This window comes from Pholis gunnellus (assembly GCF_910591455.1).
Source record: "Pholis gunnellus genome assembly, chromosome: 13".
In the NCBI taxonomy this organism is placed as follows: Eukaryota; Metazoa; Chordata; class Actinopteri; order Perciformes; family Pholidae; genus Pholis; species Pholis gunnellus.
The window spans coordinates 18,512,734-18,533,638 of NC_136540.1; the positions used below are offsets into that span (position 1 = coordinate 18,512,734).

General features: G+C 43.2%; 1 protein-coding gene across 1 annotated transcript; it reads right to left on the bottom strand.

Annotated features, from left to right (window-relative positions):
* Nucleotides 1-1,683: 1,683 nt before the first annotated feature.
* Nucleotides 1,684-18,795, bottom strand: LOC306704860 (flotillin-2a). The gene is made up of 11 exons (XM_079171429.1): nucleotides 18,631-18,795; nucleotides 15,486-15,567; nucleotides 12,402-12,492; nucleotides 8,698-8,821; nucleotides 8,046-8,164; nucleotides 7,815-7,928; nucleotides 7,526-7,645; nucleotides 7,214-7,428; nucleotides 6,553-6,736; nucleotides 5,895-6,044; nucleotides 1,684-4,936 (listed from the first exon to the last, which is right to left on the bottom strand). Exons 1-11 carry the CDS (start codon nucleotides 18,677-18,679, stop codon nucleotides 4,886-4,888), a joined length of 1,299 nt encoding a protein of 432 aa, XP_079027555.1. The 5' UTR covers nucleotides 18,680-18,795; the 3' UTR covers nucleotides 1,684-4,885.
* Between the last annotated feature and the right edge of the window lie 2,110 nt (nucleotides 18,796-20,905).

Consider the following 20,905-nt stretch of genomic DNA (forward strand, 5'->3'; position numbering starts at 1 on the left):
GGGGGGGGGGGAAAAATGACGCAATACTTCAATTGAGTAACTGCTCCGTTCATGGACGCTGTTGTATGAACATGTGGCATAACGCTCTTCAGCGAGGTCCGAGTTAGGCGGGACATGGCGGTTACCATGGTAGCACACTCCCCAGTCAGGGTGTGGGGTCCTCCTGTGGACACAGATAAAGATGGAGGTGGGACTATCTGTCTCTCCGCGCTCCTTATCTGCTGCAGAAATGCAACACTTTTTTCCATTTGCATTCATAGATAAAAACATTTTATTCTTCACCTCACGTGTCGAGACAGAGAGGCAGGAAGCTCTCGTTTTGATCAAACTGTTTGCAGTTCGGTGAAATTCAAGCTTTCTCTTGAATTGTTCTTAAAGGACAAGTAAAGGAAGTGTTAATGCCGTGACATCATGTAGTGTCTACCACATGTTTCGAGCTTTGTTTAGCCTCTCTCTCTCCCTCCCTCCCTCCCTCCTCACCCCCATTGCTGGCTCAGATCACAGCTAAATATAACACTGTGGAAATACGTTTTTATGCAAGCAGACTAATTAAGAGTCTGGAGAAAGACAAAAAGTGAGAGAGACATTATTAAAGAGTTTGATTTTGATCATCCTCCGGGGCAACATAAGTTTCTGGAGTATAAAAAAAAGAAAACTTTTGAGTGATCATTTTATTCTTTCTTGCCTATTTGAACTTTTTTTTTTATATCATCTGTCATTTTCTGAGGGTAGTTCATGTTTCCACTTCAGAGGCGTGAAACATCTGGCCTGGAGTAATGTGAGCCACATCATTTTATTTTTGAGATTAGAGGAGATTGTGTCTGAAGCTGTACACGAGTTAAAGTCTGGCAGGTTAATGCATTTAGCATGCAGTGTGGATCAGGTCTACACTTTGATCCATTAGTGCATTTTAAGCTTGATTGACCAAAGAGAAAATCCCTTTTAATATCACGAGGAACACCAGGTATATAATTAAGAAGGGACGTGCGATCAGATGTTTTGAGACACTAGAGATGTTTCCAGTGACATGAAATGCAAAGTTAAATCATTATTCACATTCTAGGCAGAGACATTTTAAGGAGGGGCAACTGGCTTATTATATTATTAAAATGAAGTGAAATGATAGTGAGTCAAAGATTAAAGCTTTATTTATTTAGCAGTTCCTAACTCAAATAAGTTCTCAGGTTACTCAAGTTTGATTTTCCTTCAGTACAGAAAATCATTGAAATGAACTTGCAAGCTCACTCTTCAAAACTCCAAAACAGTAAATTATCTTAAACATGCAAAAGAACACATTAAAATAACTGCCTCCACGCCCACTGTGATTTGCTTGTGTGGATACATGAGTTTTTAATCATTGTAGTCTGTTGCTGCAGTGTCTGTGTCGTCGGTGTGTGAGGTGACTGCCCTCTTCAGGTGGAATGTGAACCATCTGAGTCAGGCTGTACAGTCACGTACATGACCCTTAATGTTAAGACATATTGTCTTTATCTTTATTTATATGCACTATTCACATTAATCAGCATTTCTGCAAATGTGCCAGTGTTAGTCAGCCCGATCATCTTCTTTGGAATAAGGCCCCACAACTAATGAAGTGACGCATTAAGGAATTCCGTGTTTTCTCTAAGAAGTCGGGCTTTCTCAGTTGAATTATTCTGGAACAGACGGACAGCGGGGCCAACAGGAAGTGGTATAATGTTTATTATAGGGCGGCACACAACACAGAACAACATGAAGACGTGCTTGAAAAATGCCATGCTCGACCAGTTTTCCAAAGGCCAGTGTAACATGAGAAGCCACAAGATAAGTCCACAGTATAACTTTCATAGAGATTACAGAATATTTCATTGACAGACGACAGACAATGTTTCAGGTGAAGACGAGAGTTAAGGCGTAGGTCTGTATAGTGTTTGGTCTTTAATCACGTTCTCCAACATTTCACTTTGAGCAGCACAAAGTTGCCTCTATTCTTATTAGACAAATCAAGAAATTTTATTTTTGGCACAAAATATAAAACGGCCAAATAAATGAAACACCAGATTTTAAAAGGTGAAGCTATTAAATGCTACATTTATACATCTATCATTTAACTATATCTATTCGTGGGTGTTGCTTTGTACATTTGCATCACAGAATGTAAAGTTAATAAAACAGAAAAAGCAGGAAGAAAAAAACCAGCAACGTACAGATGAACACCGTGTCCGTATAACGTTCAGATGTTCTATAAGCCAGTCTTTGTTTTACAGTAAATTCACGATAGAACGACCTCTTTATTATCTAACAAAGGCACTGTGTACAAAAACAAAATCTACTTTTCTCAATAAAAAGGAGCATTACAAAGTGTTTAACCATACTATTTAGATGATTTAACCTCAGGCCAGTCTGGAAACAAACACTCACAGTTGATTATTCTCAGATATGTAAAAAAAAACAAAAAAAGAAAATATCATGGGAGTGGCCACTTTTTAAACTGTCAGACGATTCTGCAACTGCTCCACTTCTCATCTTAAGTGTACTCAGAAACTACAGTGAGTGGGTAGTTTTACATTTCCAGATCAGCCACTGTGTGTTTCTAGCCGGATGATGATGATGAGAACTGTCAACCATCCGTCGTGCAGCAGATTGAAAAATGACATTTGTCTCGATCTCTGAAAGACAACACTGAAGTGTGGACTGCATGCTGCTGCTGTGACTTCTCACAGTTTGAAAAACGAGGCGGCGGTGATCTTGGCTGATGACTGATATTAGAGGTTGCCAATCGCTGGTTATAAAAATACTGGCCCATTTCAAATAATGAAGAATATTACACGTCTACATGTTAATAGGATTATGGAATCTGCGCAAAACAAGGCAGCGATTTCACCGACATTAACAGCCGGTAAAAGAGAAACACGTTGGAACTTGGCGGGAATTGTAACATTTTTTTGTCAAAAACAGAAACCAGGTGAAATTTGAGCCACGAGCCTCATGTTTATTCACAGAAGGTAAAGAAAACGGTGAGACTGTAATAACTTCGTAACGTCAGTGGCAAGATTAAAACACATTTAAAAAAAAAAAGAAGGTCACAGATTCTGTAAAGTGGTTAATGATGATTCACGATTAACCCAGAAGGCAAAACACAACATGGAACAAAAGAGAGAAGGGCAGCCCTGCTTCACTGCAAGCAGGTTGGATGATGCGGCAAAAAAAAAGTGTGACATGAAAATGTTTGAATTTCTAAAACACAAAAGGCTCATTCATGTTGAAGAGTAACTAAATACGGGTTCAAATGCTGTGGCGATCGTGCCATCTAGAGGGGGAAAGTGGTTGCACACTGTGTCACAATGATTGTGATGATTGTAACAGACTACGTGTAGTCATTTGATTGACCTGCAGGCAAGAAAATATAGAGTTTAAGCTTCACTTAGGTTTACATGCTGCAGCAGGAAAAAGTAAAACGGTCCAACGGCTCGACGTTACCTTTACCAAACTGAAGCCCTCCCGAGCACAAACACCACGCACGTGTTTACAACCTGATCACATGCTTATCTTCCAACTCAACGAGGTGCGGACCGACCGAACGTCACATCTAATTCCTGCTTTGTCATCACAGATCGGGTGTGGTCAGATAAGAGACACACTGGCAACTTTCGGACACGCGAGGGACGCTTAAAAGGTTACAAAATACGCACTGTCTGCAAAAGTGAACATTTTAAAAACGACTTCGGAGAAAAACACGTTACCACATCCGAGTCGGAGGGTTACAAAATGAATTAAAGCTCAGCCCCTGAACGTCTACCATGTGCTACCTTGAGTTATAAAGAAACGTTCAGTAGGCCTGGCAGGCGTCCGGGGTTATCTTTTAAGGCTAATCTTCTCTAAGTATGGCTTCGTCTTATGCGTTTGCTTAGCGTTTGTATCTGCCTATGTGTCTAAACACGGGACAAAAGTGAAGAGTAAACACGGTTGTTAGTGTTAGCAGATGTCATGAAAACAGGGAGCAATATTAAAACATCATCCATCTATAAACACAGTGACATACTCGGGACATAAATCCAACTAAAACCAAACCACTGTCCTAAGGTTTGGGCACTTGAGTGGTGAACAGGCACTGCACATCAGAACGAGAAGACAACATGACGGTGCACCGCGAGGTAAGAACGATCATACGGGTGATTCATATGTTACCGATATTGTAATACGCTGCAAAATTCTACAATCACAGTGGGGGGGCATTAAGTGTAACAGGGTTAGAGTTAACTAATTAAAAGCAAAGGGGAAACGAAAGCTGCACTATTCCACACCGGGCTCAGTCTACTGCAAGGTACTTCACTAACTGACTGCTGTTTGAGGGCGACGGGGCCGGAGCCGGGACACTCTGCTCCCGAGGTGAACATTCGCCCGAACACCGGAGTCCAAACTTCAGGCACAAACCGAAGCAGGTCTGGAGAAGACAACAATATTCTGATTTGGTCTTCATGTTTTGGACTGTTTCCAGTGGTTTTTTTCCTCCTAAAAATAATGTTTCACACCACCACATTCAAAGTGGGCCAACAAAATCACCCGAGTCTGTTTTGGATGACTGAACTGGATTGCAGCATAAAATCCTGGATAACTAGTGCAGTGTGATAAGGATCGATGAGTCTAGAACTAAAAACAACAGAAGGTACATATAGTCTGGTCCTTTGGAAGTTAAGGCCCCAGATTTATTCTCCTTTAGAAAATAAAAACAAAAACCTCTTAAAAATATATATTTTTTAAAACTTCTTGGTGGATGTCAAGTGTTTCTGGTCAAAGGCAGTTGCATAAGGGGTCAGAGGGTGACTCCTCAAAAAAAAAAAAAATTCATGCTTGAGGCAGATAAAATGTCGAAGGATTCAGAGTGACGAGTCTCTGGCCTGATTCCTCACATGGCTGTTTGGCACTGTGGGCTCATCATCTTCTGGAGCAGAGGGATCTGTGGGATCAGAGGACAAGAGGATTAGCTCACAACAGGGAGGAACACATCTCTCACTCACTCACACACACACACACACACACACACACACACACACACACACACACACACACACACACACACACACACACACACACACACACACACACACACACACACACACACACACACACACACACACACACACACACACACACACGCGCACTAAGTCAGGATGTACGCATGTTAAATTGAAATCGCACGATGCATTAAAACAGTACTATCAATCATAGCCTCACTGGTGCATCAAACTCAACCAAATATGTTACGTGCAAAATTCAGTCAAGATTGGACAGAAGTAGTTTGGAAAAATAAATGGTGAAACATCTCGGTAACAGCAATAAATGCTCATTCTTAGCCAGCTGAACAAGCGGAAAATACCACACTGCATTATCATATCATTTGATCACCTCATAAAGGTGTTATGGTGACTGTGTTGCATAATTACATGATACTAATTTCATTTTTCTTGCCAGAACTATTAAACTTTGTTCATATGTGGGTGGTCAAATTGTCCACGTGGCTTCCCATGCTGCTCCCAAACTGCACCACATTCTTGTGCAATTTAGTCGGAAAGCCCCCGCAGACGCGAATGATGAGCGAACAACACGGAGGCTGCCGCTCGGCAAGATGGAGAATTGTTGAGCGTTGTGGTCGGTGTTTGTGCTCCATTAAATGCCCTCTGGTTAGCTGTTGTAGTAATGTTTTATTCCATTGCAAATGGATCAACATTAGTATTATTATGAGCATCATGAGGCTGCTTTGTATTCTGCTTTTTCTTGAAGTGGTTCAAACACTCAAGACACCCAAGCTTATAATTTCCAGCGATCATAAGCCAGGCATACAGATGGCCCTGAACACAACATGAAGGGGTGTGGTGAAATATGTGAACTCCTGTGGAGAACAGTGCCACCCTCACCTTAGTCAGATCCACTCCAGTGAGGGCGTTGACGGACACGGGGAGCTCAGCTAACAGACGGTTCACCTCTCCGGTCACGCGGCTGCCATCTCCGCTCAGGATGACAATCTCACTGGTCCTGGACAGCGGTGCAGCCACCTTACTGGCAATCTGAGGAAACACAAGGGAGCACCCGGCTGTTATTTCACTGACTAAACACTCCTCGTACCATCTATTTATGACAGGAATCGACATGAACATAATCCATTCATTCCGTCTCATCAGGGAGAAAAAGAATACGCCCCTTGTGTGTGTCAATGTGACTCAAATATTGATACCAAAGTCATCTGTCTGATTGATAACTGACCAGTGCAACGCTTTAACAAACACCAGGTTGGGAATATGTAAGGGTGTAGCATTAGTTCATTTTTAATGATCCACATAAACCCGCTAGGCGTGTTAACCTGCACTGTGTTTCAATGCAGCTGATTTATAATGGACTAGTTTGCTGCTGTTTGAGAATAAAAACATATATTCCAACTCTTTTAATTCTTGTTCTGTAAAATCTATTCAAAGAACACTCAGATGACTTTGGTGCCATACCTCCAGTATAAACCAAACATCTTCAATGTAGGTGAATTCTTTTCAAACCAGCGGCGTATAAATAAATACCACAGACCAAGGGCAGAGCCTCCAGGACCAGAGCCGTCTTGGCCGCCTCGCCGTACTGCTGGTAGGCTTCCGCTTTCAGCCTCATCTTCTCGGCCTCTGCCTTGCCCACGGCTTCAATAGAGGAGGCCTCGGCCTCGCCGATGAGGCGGATCTTGTCGGCCTCTGCCTGCGCCGTCAGCACCGTCTTTATCCTGAGGTCGGGGTGAGGTAAACACGTTAGCGGTCAGTCATGTACTGTTCTTAGACAACATATGAATGTCTAAGCTGGATTTGCAGGTTTATTGTCCTGATGTAAACAAACTTTAAAACCATCAAAAAACATCAACTTAAAAAATCTATCTGCAGTCTTAGCATTAGAAAGACTTGTTTTTCAAGTTAGAGAGCACATAAATCATGTGTTTGGATCAAAGGAACCGTGTGTAGCATTATGGGGGATCTATTAGTATTTATGTCTGTTTTCTTTGGTGCGTACATTGTGTTTTCACTACCTTGAATGAGACGTTCATCTCTACATTTTTTCAACTTGTTTCCTTCCTAATTTTAACAGGTTTCAACAGAGTAAAGTAAAATGTCCCAACATCATTAGCAGCTACGGAGACTTTAAGACTTAAATGATGAAGAGAGAATGTTTGCAGTGTGCGGTGAAGGTCTGTGTGGGACCAACTCACTTCTGTCCCTCAGCCAGCTGCTGCATCTTGTAGGCTTCCGCCTCGGCGGGTCTCTTCACGGTGGCCACGAGCTCCATTTCAGTGCGGACGACCTCCTTCTCCTCGATGGTGATCTGCTTCTTCCTCTGCACCACCTCGATTTCAATCTCCTCCAGACGGATCTTCTGCTGCTCTTTGGCCGCCTGCAGCTCGTACGCCAGCTGAGCCTCTGCTTTCTGGAGAGGTCGGAGGTTTTCATTCATAATTTACTCTCATGTCGGACTGTTGACAATAGTCGGCTCAAAATCAAGTCCAAAATCATCCAAGTCATACCTTTGTGTTCACTTCCTGATTAAAGGAAGCTTTCTGCATTTCCAGCTCTCGTTTGGAGTCGGCCATTTTTGTGTCAGCTAAGAACTTGACGTCCATCATTTCCCTCTTACACTCAGCTTCCTGTAAAAGACATTGTGCAGGACATAATGACATAATAATCCACGGGAGATGGATTAGGAGCCACTTGTTGGTTTCCTAATGTGATGGCTATTAGCTAACAGCTATTCAACAATCAGAGAACGGATGTTTTTTTTAATTGCGCTTGTCTGAAGTTTTAATATCCTCTTACCCTGATACCAGCGTCCCTCTCTGCCTCCGCCACTCCGATGTCTGCATCCCTCTGGACTGCGGCTGTCTGAGTTTTGCCCAGTGAGCTCAGGTAATCCACTTTATCATACACATCCTGTCAGGGGGACGAATAAATGTGGCGGAACATAAGTTATTCAACTGTTCAAATTCAAATTAGATACAGATGTTCTAAAGATAAATGCAGAGTGAAGTCCACTTGATGTCCTTTCACCTTGATGGTGAAGCTGAGGATCTCGATGCCCATGCGGCCCACATCGGGTGAGGCCACCTCTCGCACTAGAATGGCGAATTTGTCTCGATCTTGGTAAATCTGCTCGACGGTGAGGGTGCCTGAGAGGATCAACACAGGGGGTTAGTGCTTTCCCGTCAATACGACTGTAAAATTGAGCCCGCTGACAAAGATGGGCATTATGTCGAGAGAGCAACAACGGCCAAATGATCCGTTTTAAAACAACTTCTCCGCCGACACTGAGGAAGTTGCAAGAGCAATTTATTTGAATAAACAGAAGCAGCACCTGCCATTTAATTCAGTGTGCTTTGATCAAACTGGCCTTGATCAAGGCCTTTCCTTGTTCTAGTTTGCCACTGGATCATTGTGTTGGTGTGCATGAGGACATCTGCGCACACATTATGTGTTCAAGTCAACCACATTTAAACAGCACGTAAATTAAACGGGGAAGAGCTGAGTCAGCAACCAACGTGCCTCTTGGCTGCTGGCACATTTCCCTCAACAACCAAAAAAGATCTGATGGAGCTAACGTGTCTGTTTTCACCCTCAATCCCTCTCCTCTCTCTTTCCTAGAATATGAGCAATCACATTTGTTGGAAAAACAAAAACAATGCCGTTTGGAGCGACTACCCACCCAGGATGGCGCGCAGGTGACCCTCGAGGGTCTGCAGGATGACGCTCTTGATCTCAAGGACCGACTTCCCCAGGAACTGTTCGCAGGCGTAACCCAGCAGCTCATTTTCTGTCATCACCTTCACCTGGTGCCAACGTGGACAAAGAGCGTCAGCTGAGCACACAAACACGAGCACAAATACAGGCAGCTCATGGGTGTGGCACACATGTAAACATGACCCCATACTAGCTTTAGTGGTATCATCTAACATCCTTCTCTCCGATCAGTTACCTCTTCTCACTTTAACGCCATCAGTAACATAAAGGAGTAAGAGGGCATAACATGAAGAATGGGAAATCAACAGAAGTCTGCAATGCATAAAGGCTGGGTTGTTTTTGAGTTGTGCATCCTTGCTATTGATTGCTGGGCAGTGATGAGCTGCTTTAAGTACTTATACAGAAAAGAGAGGGCTGAGGCTGCATAACCCTCAGGGCTGATCACTGTAACTGTAAGCCTGATTAAACAAGGCTTTAGAAAATACTGGCCAATTATATATATGGCCAGATAATTACTAATTCATTATCATTTCATGTTTAAGTTTCTTAGTTTACATTTCTCAAAAACCCCAAACTACATGTGCAAAAGTATGTCTCAATGCGGCTTCATTGTTACATTTCTAAACACAACATCAGAGCTATGCATGTAGAGAGCTGGTATCTGGTATAAATGATCATAACAGTGACTGTAGTCACAAAGTATGTGTGCTGACAGATCAGTATTAAGCCATTTAGTGCTTTACAATCAATAGCAGACAGTTTGAATTCAAACCGGTTCCCTTTGGCCTTATGATGACAAGCAAAGCGTGGATTTATAATGAAAACGCTTCTCTAAACCTTCACAATGCAAAAAGACATATTCCCTGTTAACAAAGTTCTAATTTCACATGATAATTATACTGAAGGAAATCCCAACATCTAAGCTAGATTCAGGGTAATGCAGTGAGAATCCCAATTCAGCAGTCTACTGTATGTTCATGTTACAAGGTCAAAAAAACAAAAAAAACAAGAGAATATAAAGATGAGGGGATTAAATGCCGAAACAAAAATCATCAGTGGGAGAATTAACAGGAAAAAATGGCAATGACCTGAGGTTTACGAGAGAACATTCAGTGACAGTAAGAGAGGTCGCTTCTACAGTCAGCAAATCAAAAACAAATGGTGTAAGACGAGGTTTTGGGGGAGATTGTGCTCCACCGGCGCTGTAAGGAAAGAGAGAGTGAGCTGGGTCCTTAGGCGAGAGGTCTGCACATGGTTTGGTTTTGCGACATGCACTCATACCAGGAATGAGGGCAACACAAAGTCAGGGGAAGATGGACGTCATTCCAAGGAAAGGCACGTCTGGAAGCAGAGAAGGCTGCAAGCCAGCCACACAACCACACTTGCACAGACGGACAGCAGGGGGAGCCGCGACTGACACCAGAACAAAGTACTCTACGCACTTAAACCTTAACCTCCTCCTCCAACCCCCGCCCTCCCCACCCCCACTGCCCTCCCCACCCCCACTGCTCTCACGACACCACGCTTCCTCCTGCCTCCTCCGGGCACACGCAGCTCCGTCGAGATACACAACTAAAGAAGCACAAGCACAGGAAACGTGAAGGATCAAGAGTGGCATCTAAGCTCACGTTGTTCCATTTTTGTAAGATAACAGATGTGCAAGGTCCTTCAATGGATGGTTTTACTGCCAACTGACCAGAAGGTTGTCAAAGTAAATAAATATACTCCTACTGAAAGTCATGTGGTATAACATGAACGCTGGTTTAAAACAATATCCTAGATCATTTTCTGCTCTGGTTTCCTTTACATTCTATCTGCTGGAGGCCTCCCTCTTACTCTAAACACGTGCGTCTCTTTAAATTACCGGAGGACACACACTACTCGTGTTGCCATGGGACACTCGCTCCACAATGGTTAAAGTTGGCCCAATCAAACGGTGGCACGATGAGCCTCTCTGAGAGCGAGGGGCTCAAACAGTGGGCTCATTGTCAGTATGCATGTAGGAAAACACAGAGGAGAGGAACGTCGGCATGACTGTGGTTAAAATGCAGAACTGATCATCTTCGTTCAAACACAAAAAAGAAATACTGGCATGCAGACAATAAGAAAATAAAAAATAAACAGAATGGGAAATGAATATGAGCAGAATATCATTTACTAACAGAAATGCAGAAAATATTAGGAAACAAGTTTCTACAAGAGAAAATCCACCGTAAAAAGATTTATAATATTAATAATTTATAATTGACTAGAGTCCCGTCATAGATACTTACACTGACTGAACCACACTGCAACACAGGGTTAGATGTATTGCACATGATCGGGCCGCATCATGTGCATGTTTTATTATATCGCGTTTACTTTGTGAGGATGGAAAAGTTCTCATTACTGAATCGGGAGACTATCCCCAAGAAATCAGTGTTTATCTTCCTTTATTCACCGTGACAGAGAGCGGTAATCGTGGAGAGCTGAAACGTTTACTGAGGAGGTCGCTTTGCCTTCAACTTGCCCAATGTTCTTTTCACTGCCATCAATCTCCGCCGGCATCAGAGAGAGGAGGAAAACACAAGCTGACCAATCACATTCAGCCTCCTCCACCATGTGGTACCCCTGTGGCCACAGTCATGCGGACATGTAGTTCCATATTTTCAGGGACACGTGACAGTTGTGGTGAAGCCTACGGCGTTGCTGTGGCTGAACCTAGCTCAGAACAAACCCTGGTCTTTTTACATTCAGCCAGCACTTGCTCTCTTTTCCTCCATTTTATTGCTTTAACGTGCATTATTCTGGTGTTAGCAGGAGAAATATGAACTGACAGACTTGTAGTTTTTTCATATGTTTGCGTGTACTCATCTGGTACTGTAATCTGTGTTTGAATCTCTCTTGTAACACTGATTGCTATAAATAACGAACATCATTATTAGGTGTGCTGATAACTATATATTTTGTATGCGTGGAGTAGATCTGGAAGCAGAGGTTTCATGTATGTATCAATGCTTGAGACGATAAGAAATGAAGTTCAAGTTAAGATTATTTTAAAGGTGGATTTTCTCTTTAACATCTCAAGTCGTCGACCTATAAAAAAAAAAAAATAAAAAGTTCACTTTGGCACTGAACAGGATCAAACAACCAAAGAGCAGAGACAATGAAAAGAAAAGTTTAAAATTGACACTAAAATGCACATCAGGCTCTACACAGACCCTCTCCTGTCACACTGGGACCAGGTTCAGACTGAAAATAACACGGTCAACAAAATGCGAGGGGCTACACATATAAAGGTGTGCTGCTACAGGGAATACGAATTAGGAAGTGGGGTTTGAAGGTTTATCAGACTCCAAATGCCAACTGAATTATGCAGATTCAGCGGTCTCATTGAAACGAATGAGACGTCTTGTTTTTGTTTTGACGCAGTGCTACTGTCAGTCTGAAAGCAGGCTTACCTCCGATATGAAGGTACATCATGCAGACAACAGTTTGACCCAACATTTCTGTGTGTACATCTGACGGAGTGTGCATCTTAACTTGAGCCCTCTGTATGAAACACCACCTGTGCTGTGATTATGGGGTGATGCCAGGGAAAAGGAGGGGAGGGGAGAGGGGGGGGGGGGGGGGGGGGGGGGGGGTTAGTGGAGTCTGAACTGGCATTCCCAGAAAAGTGTAGTGATTTACCTGAGCCACCCCAGTGACAGTAAGAGCTACACCCTCCGCTGTCTCTACATCCTCACACTTCGGCTGCAGGGTCATAATCTCAAGCGTTATCCTGTTGAAGAACGTGGAAAAAAATAAAAAATAAAAAATTGACATGTTCGGAAGGGGAAAGCAAAATGAAGGGAAGGACCAGAACACAAGGAAAGAAACAGGACAAAGTGAAACCATTCACCCAAGGACTCCAGATCACTAACAACGGAGCAAAATGAGACGCCACCCACAATTCAAACTGTGTGGGATTTGGATTTTTGCCGTAACTATTTTCAAATGCATCGGTATTCAAATAACTCAATTTGCATTGAACATTGGGTTCCTCAAATCCCTTTTTTTAGCCATTTCTATAGCCTTCATTTATTGACCCCGTTGCCAGAGGTGACTCAGAGTTGAGCTTTAGTTGTGAAGAGCCGGGTTAGTGACAGCTGACTGTCTCCTCGCCACTGCAGAAGGAAAAAAGCCATGAAGATGAGAAAAAGCAAACGACATAGACAACGTTAGCTTGTTAGTTGAACCTTGTTCCTGAGTCGTCCTTTGGTCTCCAGCCACTGCTTGTTTTTTGGGGGGTTTTGTTTGTTTTCGTCTTTTGAAGTGCATTACCTGAGCCACCCCTGTCACATCCAGGGGAACACCCTCCGACGTTTCGATATTCTCGCAGCGACAGAGGATGGTCATAACCTCCAGAGACATTCTACGCAGGCGGGCGGGCAGGCAGGCGGGAATAGTAGAGGCAAAACAGTAAGTTGGACAACAGCTGTTAGGAATGTCAGTAACCAAGGTCAAGAGAAAAAGGGAAGGGGAGGGGGAGGGGGAGGGGGCGGGGGAGGGGGAGCGAAAGACACAACCGGGCCTCCTGTCTTTCAGGTTTAGAGCCCGGAGGTTGTTTCATGTATGATGTCGTGCTGCTGACACCTCTTACAAAAACCAGGATGGTCACAGCTACAGCACGGCTCCTCTCGCCTCGCGCTGAAATGTTTTCAACAATCTTGGACAAAGAGCGAGACTTATAGATAAAAAGTCAAGTCACCGTCGGAAGGATTCTCGAGCCACGCTCCTTTTTTTTAGGATTACATTTGTACCGAGATTACACAACCCTAACCATCGTTATCCTGCAGCGCTAGTCCGGCTGGATTGTTTATATGAGATTTTGTTTCAGAGCTGATTAAAAACAGCCAGAGCTGCTCTTTTAACAATAAATACGGACTCAGAGCCGTTGTTGTCCCGAGTCGAAGACACGGGAGGCCGATCGCAGCGACGAGCAGAGAGGAGACTCTCTGGTTAACGGCTCCATTGCTGCTGGAACTGGATCAATGAGTCACAGGCCTGGACATTAACATGATTACTGCATCACGAGCGGGAAGCCACACCGTGGCCCCCCCCCCCCCCCTTTCTATAACGCCGCCCTCATGCACACGAGGCTTTTAGCTGAAGTGGCCACTACTCTCTCCGTTTTTTTTACGGTCCAAGAAAGCATCTGAAATGTTGACCGAACTGAGAGGATTCCTGGGACGGGGGACGGGGGACGGGGGACGGGGGTTATGAATCCAGCCGTGCGTCGACTGTCATTTATTGTCATGGCCTACCATTACGTTTCCCAGCAACTAAAAGACAAAGAGCAGCACCTAATAGAAAATGGGTAACCTGAAGGAGACACACTGGGGCTCAGACAAGGGTGAGATAAACACCAGACAAAGCAAAAGCAGGTTAGCAAAGTAGAAACAAAGAGGCATGCAGACCCTGAATGATACATCGTTTAACACCAGGAGATCCAGAGTATTTCCACAAGTTAGTTCATGTTCATTAGGATTACTGTACGCTTTACTCTTTTACAGATGGTACAGTCTAAATGTGTCATCACTGAAAAGTGACAAAGTCTCACTGAGAATGGCCACATGACGGCGCAGACAGCTTGTTGCCAACAAACTGTCGTTAACCAGCGAACTTTGAACCCAGCGCCACAACAGGGACGTCTGGGCCCGTTTCAGAACAGACCGCTTTAAGCGTTACAACAAGTTAAACGAGTCCGTCTCATTTAGAGAGTCAGTGTTTCAGCTGCAGGTTTTGTCTCTCGATGAGGACTCGACTCGTTTTAGATTTTGCTTTCAGCTTTTAAGCTCTGGCAGAGAAACAAAACACGAATTCCATTTGTTTATCATCAAATTAATATCAAATGCAAATGATGTTCTGTTTCCTGTAACTCCTTTGCTTTAGTCTCGAGTGTGGGAGTTTAACACATTACATGGACAACAGGTCGTTTTTTTTTGTATAGTTTAGTAAACATAACTTTCGCTGACCTTGTCATTATGTACCATCTGTTTCTCTTGTTAGTGTTTTCTCAGAAGCTGATTCGTTGGAGCTGCATTAAAAAGCAGCGGACAGAAGTGACCCCCTGTTTACACATTTAGTAAACATTAAGTTTTAATATTGATGCCTCAATTTACCATAAATAACTTGTTTATTCTTCACTGAATACAAGTAGGGAAGTCTTAACGAAAAGTACTTTTTATGGTGTCTGCAGAGATAAACTTCAAATAGCTACATTCTAAATACACACCTAGGAAAATTAGACTATTTCTTAAAAGTACAACTTGGGCATTTTTCATAAATGATCTTACCGTCAACAAATCCCCAACTACGATTTTCAGCCGTGGATTCACGCATTTTGAGTATTTACAGCCCCAGGACAATGAATATGTGATTTAACCTGTAATAAATTAACTTCAGTGCTCACTAAATGTAATGATAAACTTATCAACAGAGTGATGCAGGAAAAACTCGGAAATTTGTTAGCATATTTGCATATTTTTGCAAACTCATTGACTACAAGGTGAATGGTTTTTGGTTAGATGCCTTAAACAAGGTCTGAGGTCAACAAGTGCTTTAACACCATACAGGTCTCAAATACGTCACACCTGCTGTGTGGACCTGCAGATACCGTGTTCTTAAATGCTACCTGACTGAGTCTGTGAGCAACGTGCCATTTAAACGTTATGGCTCAGTAAGGACATTGAACATTTTCTTTGGTTTGGAGCCGGAGCAGAGAGGTCTTACCTCTGGATGTCAGAGATCAGCCACCAGGCCCAGGACCAGCCTCCCACGACATACGTCTTCTGATCTGAGCCACAGCAGCCACCTTTGGAACAAAACAGATGAAAACAACAGTCAGAGAAAAGGAAACCAGCCCACATTAATTATCCCAGAAATTTTGATTTAGATAGTTGAGACCCTTAAAAGTGTCTATAACAGATATTTTGCACTCGTAGTGATGACAATTGTTTGCTAAAAAGTCCACCACAATAATTAAATAACGGTGATGATGCACTTAAATTCATGCAGTTCATTGGAAGACATTTATAATAATACATGCGATACATAAACCTATATGTAACTGGAGCAGCAGATTTGGCTTTAAACCCAAAGTTGCATTGAATGTATTGAGTCGATGACCCAGTTTTCATTGTCTGCGAGTGCTGAGGAGGAGGAAGTCCTAGGAAGATGATCATGTGCTCTTCTGAAAGTCATAAACAAGCACCTTGTGGTCTTCCCACCACAGCGCCCACAATGTTTGCTCCTATTGCACTACTAGGAGCATGCACCCACTCCCTGCTTTCCGGCGCCACTTTAAATCTTTTGATTTGACTCAGAAACCATCGGTAGGTTGTTACCTTGATCTGCTGTGCAACTACAGCGAAACTCTTGTTTGTTCTAGACCATGCGATTACAATTCAAACCATTTATCCATCTCACGCATCCCGATAACGGTAGAAAATAGTTTATAGTAACTGTCGTGTAGCGAATGTGAGGCCTCCTCCAGATGTAAGTTAGGTGGAAGGAAACACACATTGGTCCCAGTCACTGGCCTCAGTCGGATCGCTTAATCTGGAGTGTTTAGTGTGACATTCCCAGCTGCCACACGTTAACTGACAGACAGGGGGGGGGCTGGACTATCTTTACAGACACATACCAAACATTACAACAGGACATACTGACCCACATCACACACACACACACACACACACACACACACACACACACACACACACACACACACACACACACACACACACACACACACACACACACACACGATATGTTTTAACAATTCCATCAACAGCGGTACTGTTAAAAATACTTATTTCTACAAAGACAAATCTCAAATCTGACACAGTGGCCTCTTTGCGTTTCACGTTACGCAAAACAATGACCAACATCCTGCTGTTGAACAATACCCCACAAGAAACGGTGGCTTACAAAAACGGATCCAGAGTACTTGGAAAACTAAGCAACACTCAACTTGAGCTCAAAACTACTGAGTCAGTCCGTCTTGTGTTGTGTTGCCACATGACCCTCGGTCTGCCCTGCCTCAAACTATTCACTATGGAGGAAATTTTGAGAAAATGTGCTCAAATATAGTGCTACTGACTTTCTAAATAAATCTTACTTTACTTTATCGTAAATTCAATTTTTTGAAACTTTGAACCAGTTTATAAACCATGAACAGAGATTTTTGGGACGTTGATCTGCTACTACGACATAATCTACTTCAGACAGATTACAAGTGCTGTTTTAATAGGGGAATGTGGGTGGGGCCGGCTTTTACTATTAAAACCCACCTGATTGCTGCCAAATGCCATCGCCAACTAAAGTAGTAACAGGCTGAGGACCTATAGGAGCAACGCACCACAATAACCCCAGCCGGCCACCGGCATATCTGAGATTCCTGACTGCATTCAATCCACAGTGGAAGGAGGGGGAGGCTTCATGTGAATGAATGAGTATTCAAACAAGCTAAAAATAAAAAAAATCCCGTCATTAACTTTTCCTTGATGCCGGGTTTTGTTCTCAAAAGTGAAATGAAAGCCTTTACTTGTTATTTAGCCTTTGGCCAAAAAGCAGAAAGTGCTTTGGCACCCAATCTTGCACAAAAAAACAATCCCTTCTTTTCACACTTCTGAAATGAATCTGTCTTTGAATCTGGATGTGTAACTCACGCCCACTCACCTCTGCTCCCAATTCCTCTAACTGTGGAGACTGACACGCTCGTAGAACTTTTTCTAACAATGGAAAATCCCAAAGCTGTTTCTCTTTTTGTTTTTTTCTCTTCATCACCAGTGGGTGAAACAGGAAAACTGCCCCGACAGATTCAGTGACCGAAGCCTGCTCGTAATACTTCATGCACTACACTGGCAAAACACATTTATGAATTTAGATTTTCAAATTAGAATAAAGGTCCGTAATTCCTAAAAGTCAGATGTCCATCAGGGATCCATATCAGGTCAATGGAGAATACAGCAACATAACTGACGTATAAAGTAGTGACACACTGTAGAGAATGAGTGCTGTGGACAGTTGTTGTGATTTTACTCTCTGGTTGAATTTTGAATAAAAGAAAATCCAAAGTCTGTGGAACCAAAACATTGACACAAAAGGGGGCCCTGGCCTCTGAGTTGTTATATGGGGGGCCCCTGAGATTAAGAAAGGTCTCGTGTGTGTCCTTTCAGGTCTGAGACACGTCAGTCTCTCCTGTAATTTAATTCATTTAGCTGTATTCCTTCTGCGACAGAGAGCCACCATTGCCCCACCAACACAAGGAAAACAAACATCAGATACATTCACACGCCCAGCTGCCCCACATCCACCCTCATAATAACTGCTTTATCATAACAAAATACCAACGTGAGAGACGATTCATGCGCCAACATTGCGCTTGGAAACAAAAATAAGAACAGATGCGCAACCAGACCCCATCTAATCCCCCTAAACCAATCAAACGAAGAGATGAAAATGAAGAGAGACCACTGGAACACGCATTACAGCAGATAGATCCTACCGTGTGGGAGAAAACGGAGCAGAGAAAACAGCTGAATGTATCATGAAAACGTAACAAAAATAAATCGTAGAAACGCATTAGCGAAGGTACGACGTAGCGGGTATCAAGGCGCCAAAAGACAACAGATTTTTGCTAGATACATGACGTTAAACACTACTGAAGTACATGAAATGGCCAAATGTTGGCATGTTAGCACGTGACTAGTGTGTACCGTTTAATACATGCGAGTTACACGTCGAGTAAAGGTTAGGAGAGTGCTTTAATTATTTTTCCAGGGTTTTTCTTTACAAGCGTTACGCACTCCATCGAGCATAAGGAGCCAGGAAGGAGCCTAAGGAACCACAGCTAGTAGCCACACAACGTTACCTGAAACCACCAGGGCCTCGTTCGGTCCGACAGTGTGACAGTTACCCATGTTTCCGATAGAAAAAAGCTCGTATCCAAACCTACTCGACGCTTACTAAACTAATTTCACTTATAAACTATGTTTTTTTCTCGTTTTTTTCCCACCAACTGTCAATTGTCGATCGGTTTTTTTTTCAACTGGAGAGTCGAGCAATGGCTGCGTCACGTTGCACGTAATGCGACATAGTGCTTCCGCTTATGACTTTCAAAATGAAAGTCACGTTGATGAACATGGGGTTAGAGTACTCGATTATATTTTATTTTGAAGGCAACACCGCCACGCTTCTGTTCTTGTTTCGCTGCCGCTTGACTCAGCTGATCAGATACCCCTCCCCTCTAATGGGCCCCTCCTCCACCGTGGAGGGATACGATGCCATAATAATAAAAAGGCGTGGTTGTTTAAATTTCCTCTCACGAAAGTAACCTGAACAAGACTCATCGGTAATTTTCCTCTGACTTACGCGTGTATGCGACAGCCTACTCAGCCATTAGTGACCTAGTGTTTATTTCATTTGGTGTAATGTTCAGATTGTTGTCATAAAGCTTCCCTGTATCGCCTAATGCAGATAGAACGTGTGTTACTTTCGAGTTGTGCTTTTATGTGGGCATAAAATACACACAGTGTTGTGAAATATGAAATATGAAAACTCTCATTACATCAAGCTGCGTAGAAAGGCCATTCTTTCGTATGGCTCAGTAAGAGCATGGATATTCAGCAATATAAAGCAATATTTGCACAGATTTGCTCCTTATCAAATCAGTGCCCAATCACAATCTTTCACAATCTGACCTTCGTTACCAAACAATTTGATGGGCTGTCCTGCAGAAAAGGCATGGCACATTGTATCCTCCTAAATTCATGTTGTCAACACTATAATCAGAGGAGACCTGCACCACTCCTTTCCAGGGAATTCCAAAACTTGAGAGAACGCCACTAATTGCCTGTTAGCAGTTGCTTCTGTATACATGATGCACTTGCTGATAAATACTGTGGGGTGGCAGATTAACAGAAATCCCAAACCTGGTTCACATTTAGACTCCTGACCTTGGCAGAGTCAAAGCACTGGATTGGCTTCCATCGGTCAGACGATGCTATACGACAGCATATTTGTGGCTGTTGGCAAATATCTTCCCACTAGAACCCGAACAACGCTCTCTCAGCGACACACGGTACATTTTTTTCTTCAATGTTTCATCGTCACCAGCATGATATGATTACATGTTATTTTCTAGTTCTCTCATCTTCACTGAGCTCATGCTACCCTTTATTAGTGCATGCAATGTTATCATCTACTCCAAATCTGAGCCCTCGTGATGTTGTCATGTCTTCCTTGTCGCGGCAGATTGATGTGTGAGCGCTTCTGTTGAAATACAAAAGGATAAGACATGCTCCAGGGCAGGAACAAACTGGGGCCAGACCTGGGACCACAACCTGTACTGGCCCTTTACAACCAGCATGTAAAGATCCAACACACAGCAAAGTTGTCGCAATACCTTAAAAGCTGCATTCACAAACATTCCCGGGGGGGAAATAGTATCAAATCCGTCTGCACTCTACAGGGCGGCCTGTGTGCTGTTGGAGCCCCGATCTCTCATAAGGACAGGAGCTTTGGGCTAACATAAGGGCCCAGATAAGGGTGGTGTTGAGGGTCCTCAAGAACAACTATGTTGACACTTGCTCAGAGGGCAACATTACTAAGTCATCGGCAGTATCTACACTTCTTAATTCAACATCCTCTCTTCAAAAACAAAGTTGACTCTTGCACTGGAGTTACAGCATTACGGTATGACAATTGCTAAACGAGTGCACTGATTCTCATTCAACCCCCACATTCCCAGGGGCCAAGCATTAGTCCGATGAGCCCACTCTATCCAACGGGTGGGCCCACAAACACAAACCACCTAAGTGCCATGATGACCAGCAATTTTAGAGTTTTCTACTTTTCCTCATATTGTCCAAATGTGAAAATCAGGGTTTTCTTTTGGTATTATGATTTTACTTTTTACGGCACATGTCTGAATGGGCTAGACCTGCGGCTGTTGGACGAACGACAAACAAACATCTAGGACTTCCAAAGGGCCAGTTCATCCAGTTCGAGGTTTGCAGATTGTTCAGTCTGAGAATGGATATGAGCCGGTCATGAACTTGTCGCAACAGGAGGTGGATTACAGAATTTCCCACCCTATCTGACGTCCCACAGCCCCTCTGCTTTTCCTTTCCATCCCCTCATCTGTC

What these genes read in the sequence shown, in the direction of transcription:
- LOC306704860 (XM_079171429.1), bottom strand. Translation starts at nt 18,679, where the DNA reads ATGGGTAACTGTCACACTGTCGGACCGAACGAGGCCCTGGTGGTTTCA. An exon ending in CAGCTGGCTGAGGGACAGAA is followed by an intron (nt 6,737 to 7,213) that starts GTGAGTTGGTCC and finishes CCCCGACCTCAG; the next exon opens with GATAAAGACGGTGCTGACGG. An exon ending in TCCTGGAGGCTCTGCCCTTG is followed by an intron (nt 6,045 to 6,552) that starts GTCTGTGGTATT and finishes GTGTTTCCTCAG; the next exon opens with ATTGCCAGTAAGGTGGCTGC.